This window comes from Suillus subalutaceus (assembly GCF_016647625.1).
Source record: "Suillus subalutaceus strain FC151 chromosome Unknown DFJ58scaffold_91, whole genome shotgun sequence".
Taxonomy (NCBI): domain Eukaryota; kingdom Fungi; phylum Basidiomycota; class Agaricomycetes; order Boletales; family Suillaceae; genus Suillus; species Suillus subalutaceus.
Window position 1 is genome coordinate 95,997 of NW_024540340.1, and position 11,932 is coordinate 107,928.

An 11,932-nucleotide genomic window follows, 5' to 3' on the forward strand; every position below is an offset into this window, starting at 1 on the left:
TATATAGATGGTTATAATTAGATTAGGTTTGCTGTTGTCCAACTATAGTACTTACATTTTTAGTCTCGACCCACGACTGGTGACCATCCAATTATCTATCACTGCCTCCACAACATTAATATTCCGATCCTTACATCGACTATCAACCCGGCGGCCTGTTCAGGCGCATCGCCTGCTATTAAGGTAGACGACATCCAAATCCAGCCACATCTTGAGACAGCATTTTGCACAACTTATTACACTTTCCTTATCCACTTTCCAGACATTCTTTTTGCACTAATCTGTTCCTAAGACCTCTCTGGTTAGATTGATGGTTATGAGGGGCATCACTGGACAAAATTAAACAAATAGTTGCACGGTGAAATTTAAAATTTTCGGCTGAAAACCAATCGTTTCTAGCTAAATTTTTTCACTTCACAATTGCAATGCCCAAGTGCAGCCTGCCGGATTATCCCGGTTAGATTCATTCGTTTTTCTCTCCGCCACGATGTCGAGGTCGTGATTCATAAGCAGGTGTCGTTCAGACTCGTTCTACCTGCTTGCGTCCCAACCCAGGCTAACGCTCGGTTCAGCCCAACCTAGTAGATCGTGTCAGCGACTCTCGAGTCAGACGAAGCTGGAAACGCTACCCAGTACTGACCACCACTTCTGCCTCGGCCGCAGGCGGTGCTGGTCTAGTACTTGTGCCTACTTTACAGTAATGCGAACTTCATGTTTTAGCCAACATTAATGTCATTTCCTGCTCTCAGATCTCAGGGTTGTTTTGAGTTTTTTTCAGTCGCATTGTTCCAGAGAATGTGCTTGCCTCCATCAAGTATATAATGCCTTATGGTGCATACTCTCATTCCTCGTATCAGCAGAGGCTAGTCCCAACTACTTCGTCATGAACAACCGCAGGACTGCTCGTAGCCGCCTGCTACAATGTAGCAAGGACCTTCAGACGCCTCTTCCATGCAGTCTACCAATGATCGTCGCTTATCTCATGCGGCCATGCACCGTGGTCAACGAAGTGTCACTTCCGGACCATTTGGTCATTCTTTGGCTGGCCCCGTAGGTCAAAAGGGAGTTCAAGCAAGCGCTCTGTCAGTTCTAGTACACCAGCACCTGATGTGCTGCCAGTGACCTTTAGACTCTACCCATACCATAATGTATGTCGTACAATGTATTCGAAATGTTCAACGGTACGGTATGGGTCACTGTACGGTCATACGACCGGCTATACGGTCAAACGGGAGATGAAACAACGTCAAATTGTAATCAGAACTAACGTGCAATATGAAACATGCCAATGGCTCGTTCGCACCAGCTCCTCCGACTGCATCGGCCATCGCTCGTGCTCATAGGCTCCTCCTGCCAGCAGAAGCTCCTTCCCTCCTTCGCATACGCTTCCAAATCATAAACATATGGCGTCCTATATCACATGCAGCTGTAAATTGGCCGATTGCACTATGCAACTCCCGCGGTGTCGATTTCGAGAAAGACTCGGTGCCTGTCGCTCTTATATACGCTGACTGTGAGAGTGAAATATTTGGAGTCAAACCAGTGAAGATACATGAAAGCAATGAACCCGGAAGAGTTTGTTCTTATCAAATGGTGAGCGAGATAACTTGGGGGAGCTTTCCGTCGTGCTAAAAGGGTGTCAGCTTTGATTCGATACAGGATGGCAATGTTGTGAAGTTGACCCCTCATACTGGGTTCCACATCAGGAAAACATCGAGTTCCTTAAACGCTCCTTATTTGCCTTAATTTGCTCAATAAGGAACTTTTAAGGCCGTTTTTCGTCCTTAAATTAAGGAGACTAAGGAGATCCCTTTCCTTAAACTAAGGAAATAAGGAGGATAAGGAGCGGATAAGGAGCGGATAAGGCGGTCAAGGCATGTTATTATTTCAATAGTCACAGAATAATCCAAGTACGCTAAGGCGAAAATAAGGACGTCAACGAGTTCAAGGCGGTCAAGGCGTGCTATGAAAATGACAAAAAAATATTAAAAACGGTGTAGGACAGCAATTGACGAGAGCAGAGATTGAAGTGAAACGATACGAGGCTTTCAGATACGGATACGTGTACGTGGATTGACGGGGGTTTCACCATCGAGAATAGTAGACTCGTCCTTGCGGCGAGCACGCTTCATGTACGCCTGAGATCGTTCCACAATTTCTTTGATGCGGTCGAAGGGCAGCTCCTCGATTCATTCCATGTACGCGAGTGTATCAGTCTCCCAATTACCTGCAGAAAAAGCAGTGCCTGTGTTACTCATTTTGTTTGTGGACTGATTGAGAGTCAACGCGATCTTGTGTTTCCCGTGGTCCGAAGTATCTTCCACAATCAGGTCGTCGCGAGCTAAAATAAGTGCACGCTTGGCCTGCAAATGAAAGTTAGCAAGTTTTGTAAAGGCGCTGCAAAACTCACGGCTGCAGTGGTCAGTGCAAGGGCCGTTTGATATCCAGGTAAGCCGAAGTCGAGCGAGTCAATTATCTGGTGTCCTTGGGTGGCATTGAGTTGAACAGCGAAGATGCGCAAGATGAATTCCGATAAGAAAGCTCCAGGTGAGTCTTCGTTATCTGTATCTTCATATACAAAGCATGAATCTTCAAGTTGATATTCGGCATAGTCTTTGCATGCCTCCTTGGTCTTGAATTCGTCCACTGGAGGCGAAAAACGCCATGAGAATCGTGATAGCGGTGGAGCCGAAGTTGCCTCTCCATTCAGAGATCCTTTGGCATACCTGCCAACATAGTTGTCAGCTAGAAGTACCGGAATACAATTTACTTACGACGTTGAAGGCAAGATTACAGCCATCATCATTCCTAAAGTCTCCAGGCTGCTTACACACTGCCATGAATATATCCTCGAGAACGTCTGAGAGTTTCTCATTGGGGATGGTCCATGGATAGCTGTTGTTGCCGACCCAGTGCATGACTGTTGGAATAAATATGGAACGAAAGCTGAGATTCTGAACAGCGCTGGGCAAGTGAGAATTCTTTGGCTTTTCTTTCTTCAGATTGAGTATTGTATGTGGTGCACGTCCATTTTCGGTTTTGACGAACTTGGATGTTGGACCGTCCATCGTGGTATCCATGACGCTAACTGACATCTGCATAGGAATTTGTCAGCGTTGTCAGGCGACCTGAGCAAATTCTCCATACAGAGCTTGTGAGTCGACTGCTTGAGACCTATAAATCCATGATAGTGGTGAGCGATTCATCTATCTCACAGGACCCACCAGTACTTACCTCAATAATGTCACCCTGCTGATCCGTCATCTCAACATCCTCATCCTCATCCTCAGCCGCACCCTCATCCTTGTCCGGAATATATTCGTCGGCATCGTCTTCTTCCATTTCACGCGGCTCTTCAGGTTCGAGGTCATCCAATGAGGTCAGTGGACAAGGTACGCTTCCGTCCCCTCGTGGCATCATCAACAGTCTCAATCATACGCACGACACCCTGCATTGATTTTAGCATTCCCCATTCACAATCATGAAGTCACTCACCTGACTACCCCGACTCACAGTTACGCTCTCATCATGATCTTCAGGTAGGTTTTCGTCTTCGGATATGTCCACATCCCTGCTTGCAATCACTAAAAACTGTTAGCGATGTGTGCAGACATGAAACTCAACCTACCACTGGCACGTGCACTTGGTGGCGCAGATGGCTTCCGTTGGGACTTCGATGCCACGCTTTTAGCCCACTTCCCCACTTCCACCTCCTCTGTCGATATGGCGTGTTCAGATCCCCTACATTGCAGTGAGTGAAATATGTCGAAGTAATAAAGAGTCAGCTCTGATAAGAGTAACATCGCAGTTAAGACGAACTTACAACGACCTTCGATTTTTCCCACTGTCACTGCCCCTGCCCGCGCTTAGTACAACGCACGTTGTAGATGATGTACCATTGTTGGACACCTTTCGATTGGCGTTGACACCATCCTTGAAGGTGAGTTTCAAGCCTGGATATTTCTTCTTCGGGGCGTCAGTGCTTTTGGACACTGGTTTTGCCCCAACAGCTGTATAAATGTCAAAGAACTGGTAAGTCTTGCAACAGCATTGTATTGCATAAGGCTTACGCGTCTTGTCAGGGGTTTGCAGTTGGCGCTGCCTTGGTCACTGGGCGCGGCTTAGGCTTTGGTCTGACAAGGTGTCCTGGGCCAGCACGTTGAGCCTGTCTGCTCAACAGCCATAGCATCTTCCGTTGCAGCGACATTCTTTTGAGCATCTTCTAAGGCGATTGCCTTGGCTGATTTCTCTGCTGACGCCTTTTTTCTTTCAGCTGCAATTACATCCTTTGGACGTGCTACGCGGACTCGCTTCAAGAACTATCTGTCCAGGATGTTTGTTAGCATTCCCTGGGCGCGTTGCAGGTCGAGGCATGGTGAGATCTAGGACAAGCTGTTGGAGGAATGCTGGTAGCAAGGTGTTGAAAGAATATGGACGCTAGCAAAAGGTGGCAACGAACGGGTGAAGTTATATTTTTTTCGATTGAGCATGTCATAATTTCTGATTCACACACTTAGTATTAGTCTAGTCTGCATTCTACGTATTCTGCTCCCTGGTATCCATCTCACTGCGACTACCCACTGTCCAACATGGCCCCAGCTGTCACCAGGCTCGTTTGTCGGTTTCCAAACTGCAATCGGGTCTTCAAAAACAAGTCTGGCCTCACTCAGCACACACATGTGAAGCACGGTACCCCACAAATACAAAACCTCAATCACACAGCTCCGCTCGCAGGTCCCGGATTTATACCTCCACGGAGTCATTCTCCCTAATCCCTCTCCCCGCTCTCGCCTCTGCTTCTTCTGCTCTCACCTCCGCTTCTTCTGCCCTCGCCTCAGCTCTGATTGCAGCCTCCGCCTGGACAGCCACATCTCCCCACTTGCACGTCTTTTGTTGCAGTTGCACGCGAGATCTTGGAGCCATCTGATTCACTAGCACCTGGTAAGCAATGTTTGACGCGATGATTATCGATTAAAACTTACTATGATGTTTTTTTCTTAGATTTTGTAGATTTCCGCGATTGATGTGTAGATGACGAGCGAGTTGTTGTTGTCGGCATGTCGCGCGTCTATCAGTGCTTATTGAAGTAAACGCTAACATAATACATAACATGTTTTTTTTGGCACTCAGCAGGCGCCTTATTTTACTTATTTTACTTTCAAAAATACAACTGCCTTTGATGCCTTAACCGCCTTGAAACGACTTCGCTCCTTAGAATACATTTCGCTAAGAAACACACTAGTTCCTTATTCTCCTTAGCAGCCTTAAAATTAATTTTAAGGAACTTTAAGTAAGCTAAGGACCGAAAAGGAACTCGATGTTTTCCTGATGCAAGACCCGAACACTCTAGAGGGAACACCGCTTCAGAAATCCATTAGGCTGAGAGCTCTGGTATTCTAAGATTAGAACACGTATTGTCAAGTACTGTTGCCAGCGACTATCTTGCATATGGGACGGTGGGGTGGGGGAAACCCAGTGAAGATGTCGACTCAGTATGCTGGTGAATATCAATACACCTAGATTACATAGCAATTGCCCTCGGCAAGTATGCATGGTGTTGGAGTATCCCAGTGCATCGTAATGAAGGGATATCATTTCATCTAAGGCATGAGGATCATCTATAGGCAAACACTGCACCACTAGATCAGTAAGTTGATCCAGCAATGACTGAAGCAAGGATGCAGCGAGCCGCTCCTGCCTAAGATCACTTGCAGCAGTGTTTCCAACCGGATGCAGAGCGGATGTTTCAATTGTAAACAAAGCTGCTTTGTAAATGTGACTGTTGGCGTGGCGGACATCGAGGACTTCGCTCAGTAACTTTTGAGCCATGCCGGCATCTGTTTGAAATCCCTGTTTTGCGAAGTGAGACAATAAAGAAATGGCAAGATGGAGTTGGGTGACGGGTCGGTCTGGATGACCAGTGGGACGCAAGTTAAGAGTGTCTTGAAAAAGAAAGATAGGGATGTCGAGGTCAGGGTGTGTTCCATTAGCTTGGCAACTAACAAACTTCGCGGTAGCTAGATTGAATAGTGCCGCAGGGCAGTAGGGATGGTCCATGGGGCAGAGATTCGAGGCGCGTTCAAAGTGGTCTATGGATTGGTCAAGATCCATACTGTCCTGTGTCCTGCAGTATTGCACGAGAAGATGATGTCCGCCGTCCGTCTGTAGCACTAACGCATGCATGTTGTTGGATGTGACCTACGCATTAAAAGCTCTCAGCATCAGAATGTCAAACTGCATTGATCACTCATGATTGTCAGGGGGCAAAGAACTGCGGCATTGTTTTCATCAGAAAGTTGCTGTCCTACAGGCATGAACAGTGAACTACATGGAGATACAACTTCCCCCTGTTTGGGCTGAAAGATCATGGCTGTGATACTCTTTAACATCTGTCAGGCGGTATTTGTGATAGACAATACTGACGACACGAGTTTTTGCTGCGATCCAATAATTCTCCGACAGAGATCTCGAATGTGCGGAGAACCTCTCCATGACAAAGCATGGGACCTAACTCAAATGAGGCATAAACGCTGACCCAAACTTTAGAGGATGTCTCGCACGGCCTAGAGTCTTTCTCAATACCTGCAGGAAAGATGAAATTAAAGACAACATACAGAAGTATGGGCTCGTTCCATTCAATGACAGCCTGATCTACGTGTACAGGTTTGTTGCTTGTCTGGAATTCAGTACCGTTCGCCTTTACAACCACATGGAAGCCAGCGGGGATCCGTCAGAAGCCAAGAGTGAGATCAGATGCGCGAATGGCTCAGGAGAAATTGTCAATACATACTAAACTAAACGAAGATCAATATCACATACCAGTGATGACAACTTGTTGCACTGCCACGATTTGTGTCTCTCCGGGGCCCTGGGGTTGTACCGGGTGACTTGGCTCCTCACCTAAGGCTTGGAGGGTATCATCGAGTGGGTCCGGCATGGAGTCTGTCGAAACAAAATAACAGAGTAATGACGAAATAAAGTGTCACATTGGGAAATCATCGGTATGTGCTAGATGAAGATAGGTGACACATACTATTGACGGCGACTTGTTGCATTTCACTGATCACGAGGCTTGTCTGTCCTGGGTCAAGCTGGGGGCGTTCTAGGTGGCTCGGCCCCTCTCCAAAAGGTGGAGGGTATTTACCGAAATGACCAGGGACGAAGCTCGACATATGGCTGAGGGATTCAAACTAGTACTTGAGTAAGATGCTTGCTGGAGGTCACGAAAACTGCAGTATCTGTGAGGTCCTGAAGGATCAGATCGATCATAAAGGAGGGAACCACAGCATGCACATGGCATCCACAGCATGCAGCACCGATAAGCAACTCGTGATCGCAGAATATCGAGCCACCCATAGCCTCGCTGTGCATGGACCAAATTCAGCTAAGTTCGTTGAACCGGATCGTTATCCGATGAGTTGGATATGCAGACTGAAATTTGAAAAATGAGGCGTAGTCCGCGTCTGCAGTCACTGCCACTGTGCCATTGCCTCCGAGAGCTTGTGATAACTACAAAGTAGTTCACCCCCTTCTGCCACACCGTTGTAGCTGCCAGGCCAGTGCGATAGTATCATATCCGCTAATAGTGGCGGTGATGGGTCTCGCCAATATGCGACGGATGCTCATGCTCATACACAAGCCCAGGCCTGTGGTGCTTTCAAGTTTTGAATCGAGTCCCATCGGACTCCGACGAGTGCGAGGAATTTGAACTGTAAGTTATTAGATGAGAGCGCTGTAAAACGAATGTAGGAAATACGAGTCAGTCTCGAGAAGTCGAGACTGAGGTCCGAACATAACTTGGTAATTTGTGAATCACATCTTGATCTCCAAGTCGACTTGCCTGTGCCAAACCGTCGGTGTGCTAAGAGTGCTTTTGGACAAATGACATCAATGTTAACATTGATCAACGATTGACTTACATAAATTTTGGTGCCTAAGCTCAGACTCTCGAGCTCGAGCGGCACCAGTGTTTATACGTATCATGACTGTATACATAGTACAATAGAGTCCTATAAGTCCGAGACAAGCATTACTGTTTTACTATACGTGCATGTAAGGTATGCAGACGAGTAGCAAAAAAATCCCATGAGGAACGAAACGAAACAAAGAGAACATCATACTCGAAAGAAATTAGGAGTCAAGGTATCAAATATCAAGCTCAAACTCAAGTGTCCAACCAACACCAACCAACCAGTATCACTTCGTCACCGACCGCAGCCCCTTAGCAGACCTGATCCACCCCTCCCTCTCCTCTCTGTCCCTGTCCTTGTCATCCTTCCAGCTCCCACCCGTCCCAGGCGGAGACGCACTCCCATACTTTGAAATCCTATGCACCACATCCATCTCACCATCCACCACCCCACGCTCCCTCACCCTCGGTGATCCCAACCCACCAGGCGACTTAAAATAGCCAGACATTGGCTGTCCCCCATCTACTACCGTCAAATGCCCCATAAAAGCCACCGGCATCGGCGCCCCCATAGCCAACCCCGCCAACTTCGACTTCCTCCTTGCATCAGGATCAGGCGTAGTTGTCCCAGGCTCCATCATCTTCTGCAACGCAAGCAAACACATAAACGCGTCGTTGCCTGCGTTATGCAGTGCACATGGGGGCTCGATCCCTAAGGAGTGTAAAAGCCCGCCGAGGGAGAGCGTAGAGCCTTGGGCGCGGAGTTTGCCTGTTTTGGGGTCGTGCATCGTTCCTCGCTCGCCGGCGTTGAAGAGCGCGCGTTCGAAGGAGGCGGTGTCGATTATGAGAACGTTGTTTGGGATTTCTGGGGGTGCGTTAGTTGGAATGGATGGGTGGGGTGGGGACGTACTGATTTTGGTTTCTTCAAGGCGCTGGATGTCAGAGGTGACGCCGTGGCCTACGAGGACGAGGCTGTTGGCGGTGGTTTCTGCGTCTGGGCTTACTAGACTGCTGTAGATGACGTCAGTGACACCGGAGCTTATGCACAGAACTATTATACCTAATCACAGACTGTACGATTTGAGGTAACTTTGATTTTGGTATTACTTGGCTGTCACCCCACTACGAGATGTTCTATAAGGAGGGAATAAAGGGCCAAAAAAAAGACGTACGGCATACTACTCCATATATCAGTTGAGCACGGGAGGGTGGTCTGAATAGGCGTACCTGCCAGGGATACGTAGGACAATGCTTGTTGACGATCTTGTCCACGTAATCGCCAATGATATAATGACCCTTCCTGTGTACATGCACATCAGCCAGGCTGTAACGCCCGCTTCTCCACAACACACCGATAATTTGACTCAGGCATCGGAGGCCACGCGCCAACGCTGCAAATCAGATCCATCAATCACCCGTACCCAACGGAAAAGAATGAAACACATACGCTTCAAGATGCCCGCACCGAACAGCCGCATAGCCCCATTCCAAAAACGTCGCTGGATTCCTTTCGCTCCACTCAAAGTCAATGGCTAAAAATGTCTTGTCGTGCTTGGCCCATAATTCTCGGATAGCCTTCGGCTCGCCAGCACGTATCCGAGTTTTAAACGCTGCAAGCGCCACTGCTGGTAGCGTCGTGTATAGCTTCTTGTAGGTCGCCCAGTCTGCAACGTTCCGCAGATGTCGCTGGGACGTCTCGAAGTGCGTTACTTTGAGCATGTTGTCGGGCGTTGGAAGTGTTTCGCCGAAACTGAGGGTTCCTTCATCATTTATGGGTCAGTAAGTGAGAGGGGGGTAGGACGCACCGAGTCTTGATCATCTTGATGAACGCACCGACGGTCGTCAGTCGGGTGACAATGTGCGCACGGCCAGTCCATGAGTCTGTAACAGTAATGACAGGCCATGAAAATCCCAGAAATTGCTCAAACGTCTCGAAGAACTGTCCCCATGTCCGGTCGTACCTGTGCAGCTCGATAAACGCGTCGTATACACGCGGCAGTAGAAGGGTAGACGCACCACGGGACATTGTGCAACTGGAAGTAGCCTATATAAGCAGAGTATACCTATTGGATTATGAGTAACCTGTTTGGCGAAAGCACTGGCATAACGCACAGACTGAAGATCGTATTCCCAACCTTCTGGGTTGACGAGGCGAAAATCTGCCATAGAGTTTAAGATCAGACGAACTTGGATCGGTCAATGCACAAATAGGTTCGGTAGCGCTATGAGTAACGTTCCGCAAGGTAGCAAAAAGGCAGAACTTAAGACGGACACGCTGCGGAACAAAACTCGGTTTACAGATGGACTAGACTCGTCGCTTGATTGGACGAGAAGTCGTGTTTACGGCATCATTTTGCATACTTCCATTTGGTATGAAAAGCGTTTTGGGGGAAAGGGGGCGTAACGGCAATTTCCGCAAGAGTCTGCGTTTATTTGTAGTTTGTGTTACTTAAAACATCACGTATGGGCTTAAAATTTATGAGGAAGAGGACACATCGTTTCATTCATGTACACGAATTCGAAGCAATAGTAACCTACAGAAGTACTGGAAGAAAAGAAGTTAGCAACGGTTAATAAGAAGAAATAAATATGGGGATCAGAGACTTGAATGGGATCCCGTAAAGGATCAACGTCCAGCGTGCAAGCACGTCGCGTCGAAAGATTTTCTATCCTAATAAACGTGTCGGAAACATAACAACTCACCAATTGCAAGTGTCCGCGTACACGACAAGGGCCCAAGGAGTCCTGCAGAACGAGTCAGCACTGTATCACAACAGAATGGAAATATCAGAAAGTAGATCGCGTTCTTCTCAGAACCTGCTAGCAGGCGTCGAAGTGAGCTGAGTTTACGAAGTTGTTTCATCGTAAAAGGGCCAACATAAAACATTGACGATTACTTACCTTGTCGTTGTAGCTTGAAGCAGACAAGAAAGCTTCGGAAACACCCGAAAGTACTATCACGCTTGAACCTGCCCTAAACTCAGCCACCTATTGAAACTATACAGGTCTTGATGAATTTCCCCACGGTCTGACACGCTACACGGTGAGCTCATCCGCAACCGCAAGACACACAACCTCGCCATCTGAAGATGCAGATCTTCGTCAAGACCCTCACAGGGAAGACTATCACCCTCGAGGTGGAGTCTTCTGACACCATCGACAACGTCAAGGCAAAAATTCAGGACAAGGAGGGGTACGATTTATAATATATTTGGTACTACACAGATTAATATTGTAATCAGTATTCCCCCCGACCAACAGCGTCTCATCTTCGCCGGAAAGCAGCTCGAAGATGGTCGCACACTCAGTGACTACAACATCCAGAAGGAGTCTACCCTCCACCTTGTCCTTCGGTGCGTCGCGCGTCCATTCTAACATTGAACACCATGTTCACCTATCCATAGTCTCCGTGGCGGAATCATCGAGCCTTCACTAAAGGTCCTCGCAGCCAAATACAACTGCGATAAGCAAATCTGCCGAAAATGCTACGCACGTCTGCCCCCGCGCGCAACTAACTGCCGTAAGCGCGGATGTGGACACTCGTCACAACTCCGCCCGTGCGTCTTTCATTCCTTTACATTCTCTCACGTGAAAACTAATTTGACATCACCGCGAACAGCAAGAAGAAGTTGAAGTAGTCGACTCGCTTTGGGCGTGCTTTGGGGACTATTATGGGACATCCATGTGTATTCTCTCTTTCGCTCGCATATGCAACACATGATCATTCCGTGTCGTTTTGTGGAGCTTTCTGTGTGATTTCTCCGCATTTTGTGCGCATTGTTGATAATCATTACCACAGTCATTTGTCATAAGAAACACCTAGTATCATGACAGGTCCCCGTTTTCCATCAGATATATGTCACAAGGCGAACTTGAGGTTACCCGAGGCGTAAGACTCTCCCCTGACAATGTTTCGGATGCGCGCAACAAACCCATTATCACAAACAACAACTTGCATGGCGCCCGTTGTTGCAGCTCAATAAGACCCGCGCAATCGCCGTAACTGGCCCGGCCCAGCGTGCC

At 47.8% G+C, this 11,932-nt stretch overlaps 5 protein-coding genes across 5 annotated transcripts; 2 read left to right on the forward strand and 3 right to left on the reverse strand.

The window, feature by feature from the left end:
* The first annotated feature begins 1,026 nt into the window (after window positions 1-1,026).
* DFJ58DRAFT_799458 (uncharacterized protein) lies at window positions 1,027-1,653 on the forward strand. Its single transcript, XM_041390748.1, has 2 exons — window positions 1,027-1,059; window positions 1,118-1,653. The coding sequence occupies exon 2, from the start codon at window positions 1,276-1,278 to the stop codon at window positions 1,630-1,632; it is 357 nt and encodes a 118-aa protein (XP_041241346.1). The 5' UTR covers window positions 1,027-1,059; window positions 1,118-1,275; the 3' UTR covers window positions 1,633-1,653.
* Window positions 1,654-2,048: 395 nt separating this feature from the next.
* DFJ58DRAFT_730591 (uncharacterized protein) lies at window positions 2,049-4,923 on the reverse strand (the record flags this gene model as incomplete). Its single annotated transcript, XM_041385917.1, has 13 exons — window positions 2,049-2,158; window positions 2,228-2,363; window positions 2,411-2,726; window positions 2,764-3,095; window positions 3,148-3,174; window positions 3,235-3,407; window positions 3,439-3,448; window positions 3,496-3,584; window positions 3,629-3,741; window positions 3,881-4,010; window positions 4,071-4,102; window positions 4,159-4,319; window positions 4,750-4,923. The coding sequence occupies 13 exons, from the start codon at window positions 4,921-4,923 to the stop codon at window positions 2,049-2,051; spliced, it is 1,803 nt and encodes a 600-aa protein (XP_041241347.1).
* Window positions 4,924-5,835: 912 nt separating this feature from the next.
* DFJ58DRAFT_615063 (uncharacterized protein) lies at window positions 5,836-6,108 on the reverse strand (the record flags this gene model as incomplete). Its single annotated transcript, XM_041380953.1, has 1 exon — window positions 5,836-6,108. A coding segment is annotated over one exon (273 nt), but the record flags the coding sequence as incomplete, so codon positions are not given.
* Window positions 6,109-7,960: 1,852 nt separating this feature from the next.
* DFJ58DRAFT_799468 (uncharacterized protein) lies at window positions 7,961-10,297 on the reverse strand. Its single transcript, XM_041390749.1, has 10 exons — window positions 10,022-10,297; window positions 9,926-9,972; window positions 9,715-9,870; window positions 9,357-9,659; window positions 9,262-9,300; window positions 9,137-9,209; window positions 9,082-9,087; window positions 8,970-9,031; window positions 8,820-8,920; window positions 7,961-8,774 (listed from the first exon to the last, which is right to left on the reverse strand). The coding sequence occupies exons 1-10, from the start codon at window positions 10,073-10,075 to the stop codon at window positions 8,197-8,199; spliced, it is 1,419 nt and encodes a 472-aa protein (XP_041241349.1). The 5' UTR covers window positions 10,076-10,297; the 3' UTR covers window positions 7,961-8,196.
* A 701-nt stretch (window positions 10,298-10,998) lies between these two features.
* Window positions 10,999-11,764, forward strand: DFJ58DRAFT_705790 (ubiquitin-carboxy extension protein fusion; the record flags this gene model as incomplete). The annotated part of the gene is made up of 4 exons (XM_041383717.1): window positions 10,999-11,102; window positions 11,152-11,262; window positions 11,314-11,466; window positions 11,529-11,764. 4 exons carry the CDS (start codon window positions 10,999-11,001, stop codon window positions 11,545-11,547), a joined length of 387 nt encoding a protein of 128 aa, XP_041241350.1. The 3' UTR covers window positions 11,548-11,764.
* Window positions 11,765-11,932: the final 168 nt, after the last annotated feature.

Bases quoted from the DNA above. Each gene is read 5' to 3' on its own strand.
- DFJ58DRAFT_799458 (XM_041390748.1), top strand. From the start codon at position 1,276: ATGAAACATGCCAATGGCTCGTTCGCACCAGCTCCTCCGACTGCATCG.
- DFJ58DRAFT_799468 (XM_041390749.1), bottom strand. From the start codon at position 10,075: ATGGCAGATTTTCGCCTCGTCAACCCAGAAGGTTGGGAATACGATCTT. The intron at 9,660-9,714 runs GTGCGTCCTACC...AGGAACCCTCAG, and splicing joins ATCAAGATGATCAAGACTCG to TTTCGGCGAAACACTTCCAA. The intron at 9,210-9,261 runs GTGTGTTGTGGA...GCATGTACACAG, and splicing joins ATGCCTGAGTCAAATTATCG to GAAGGGTCATTATATCATTG.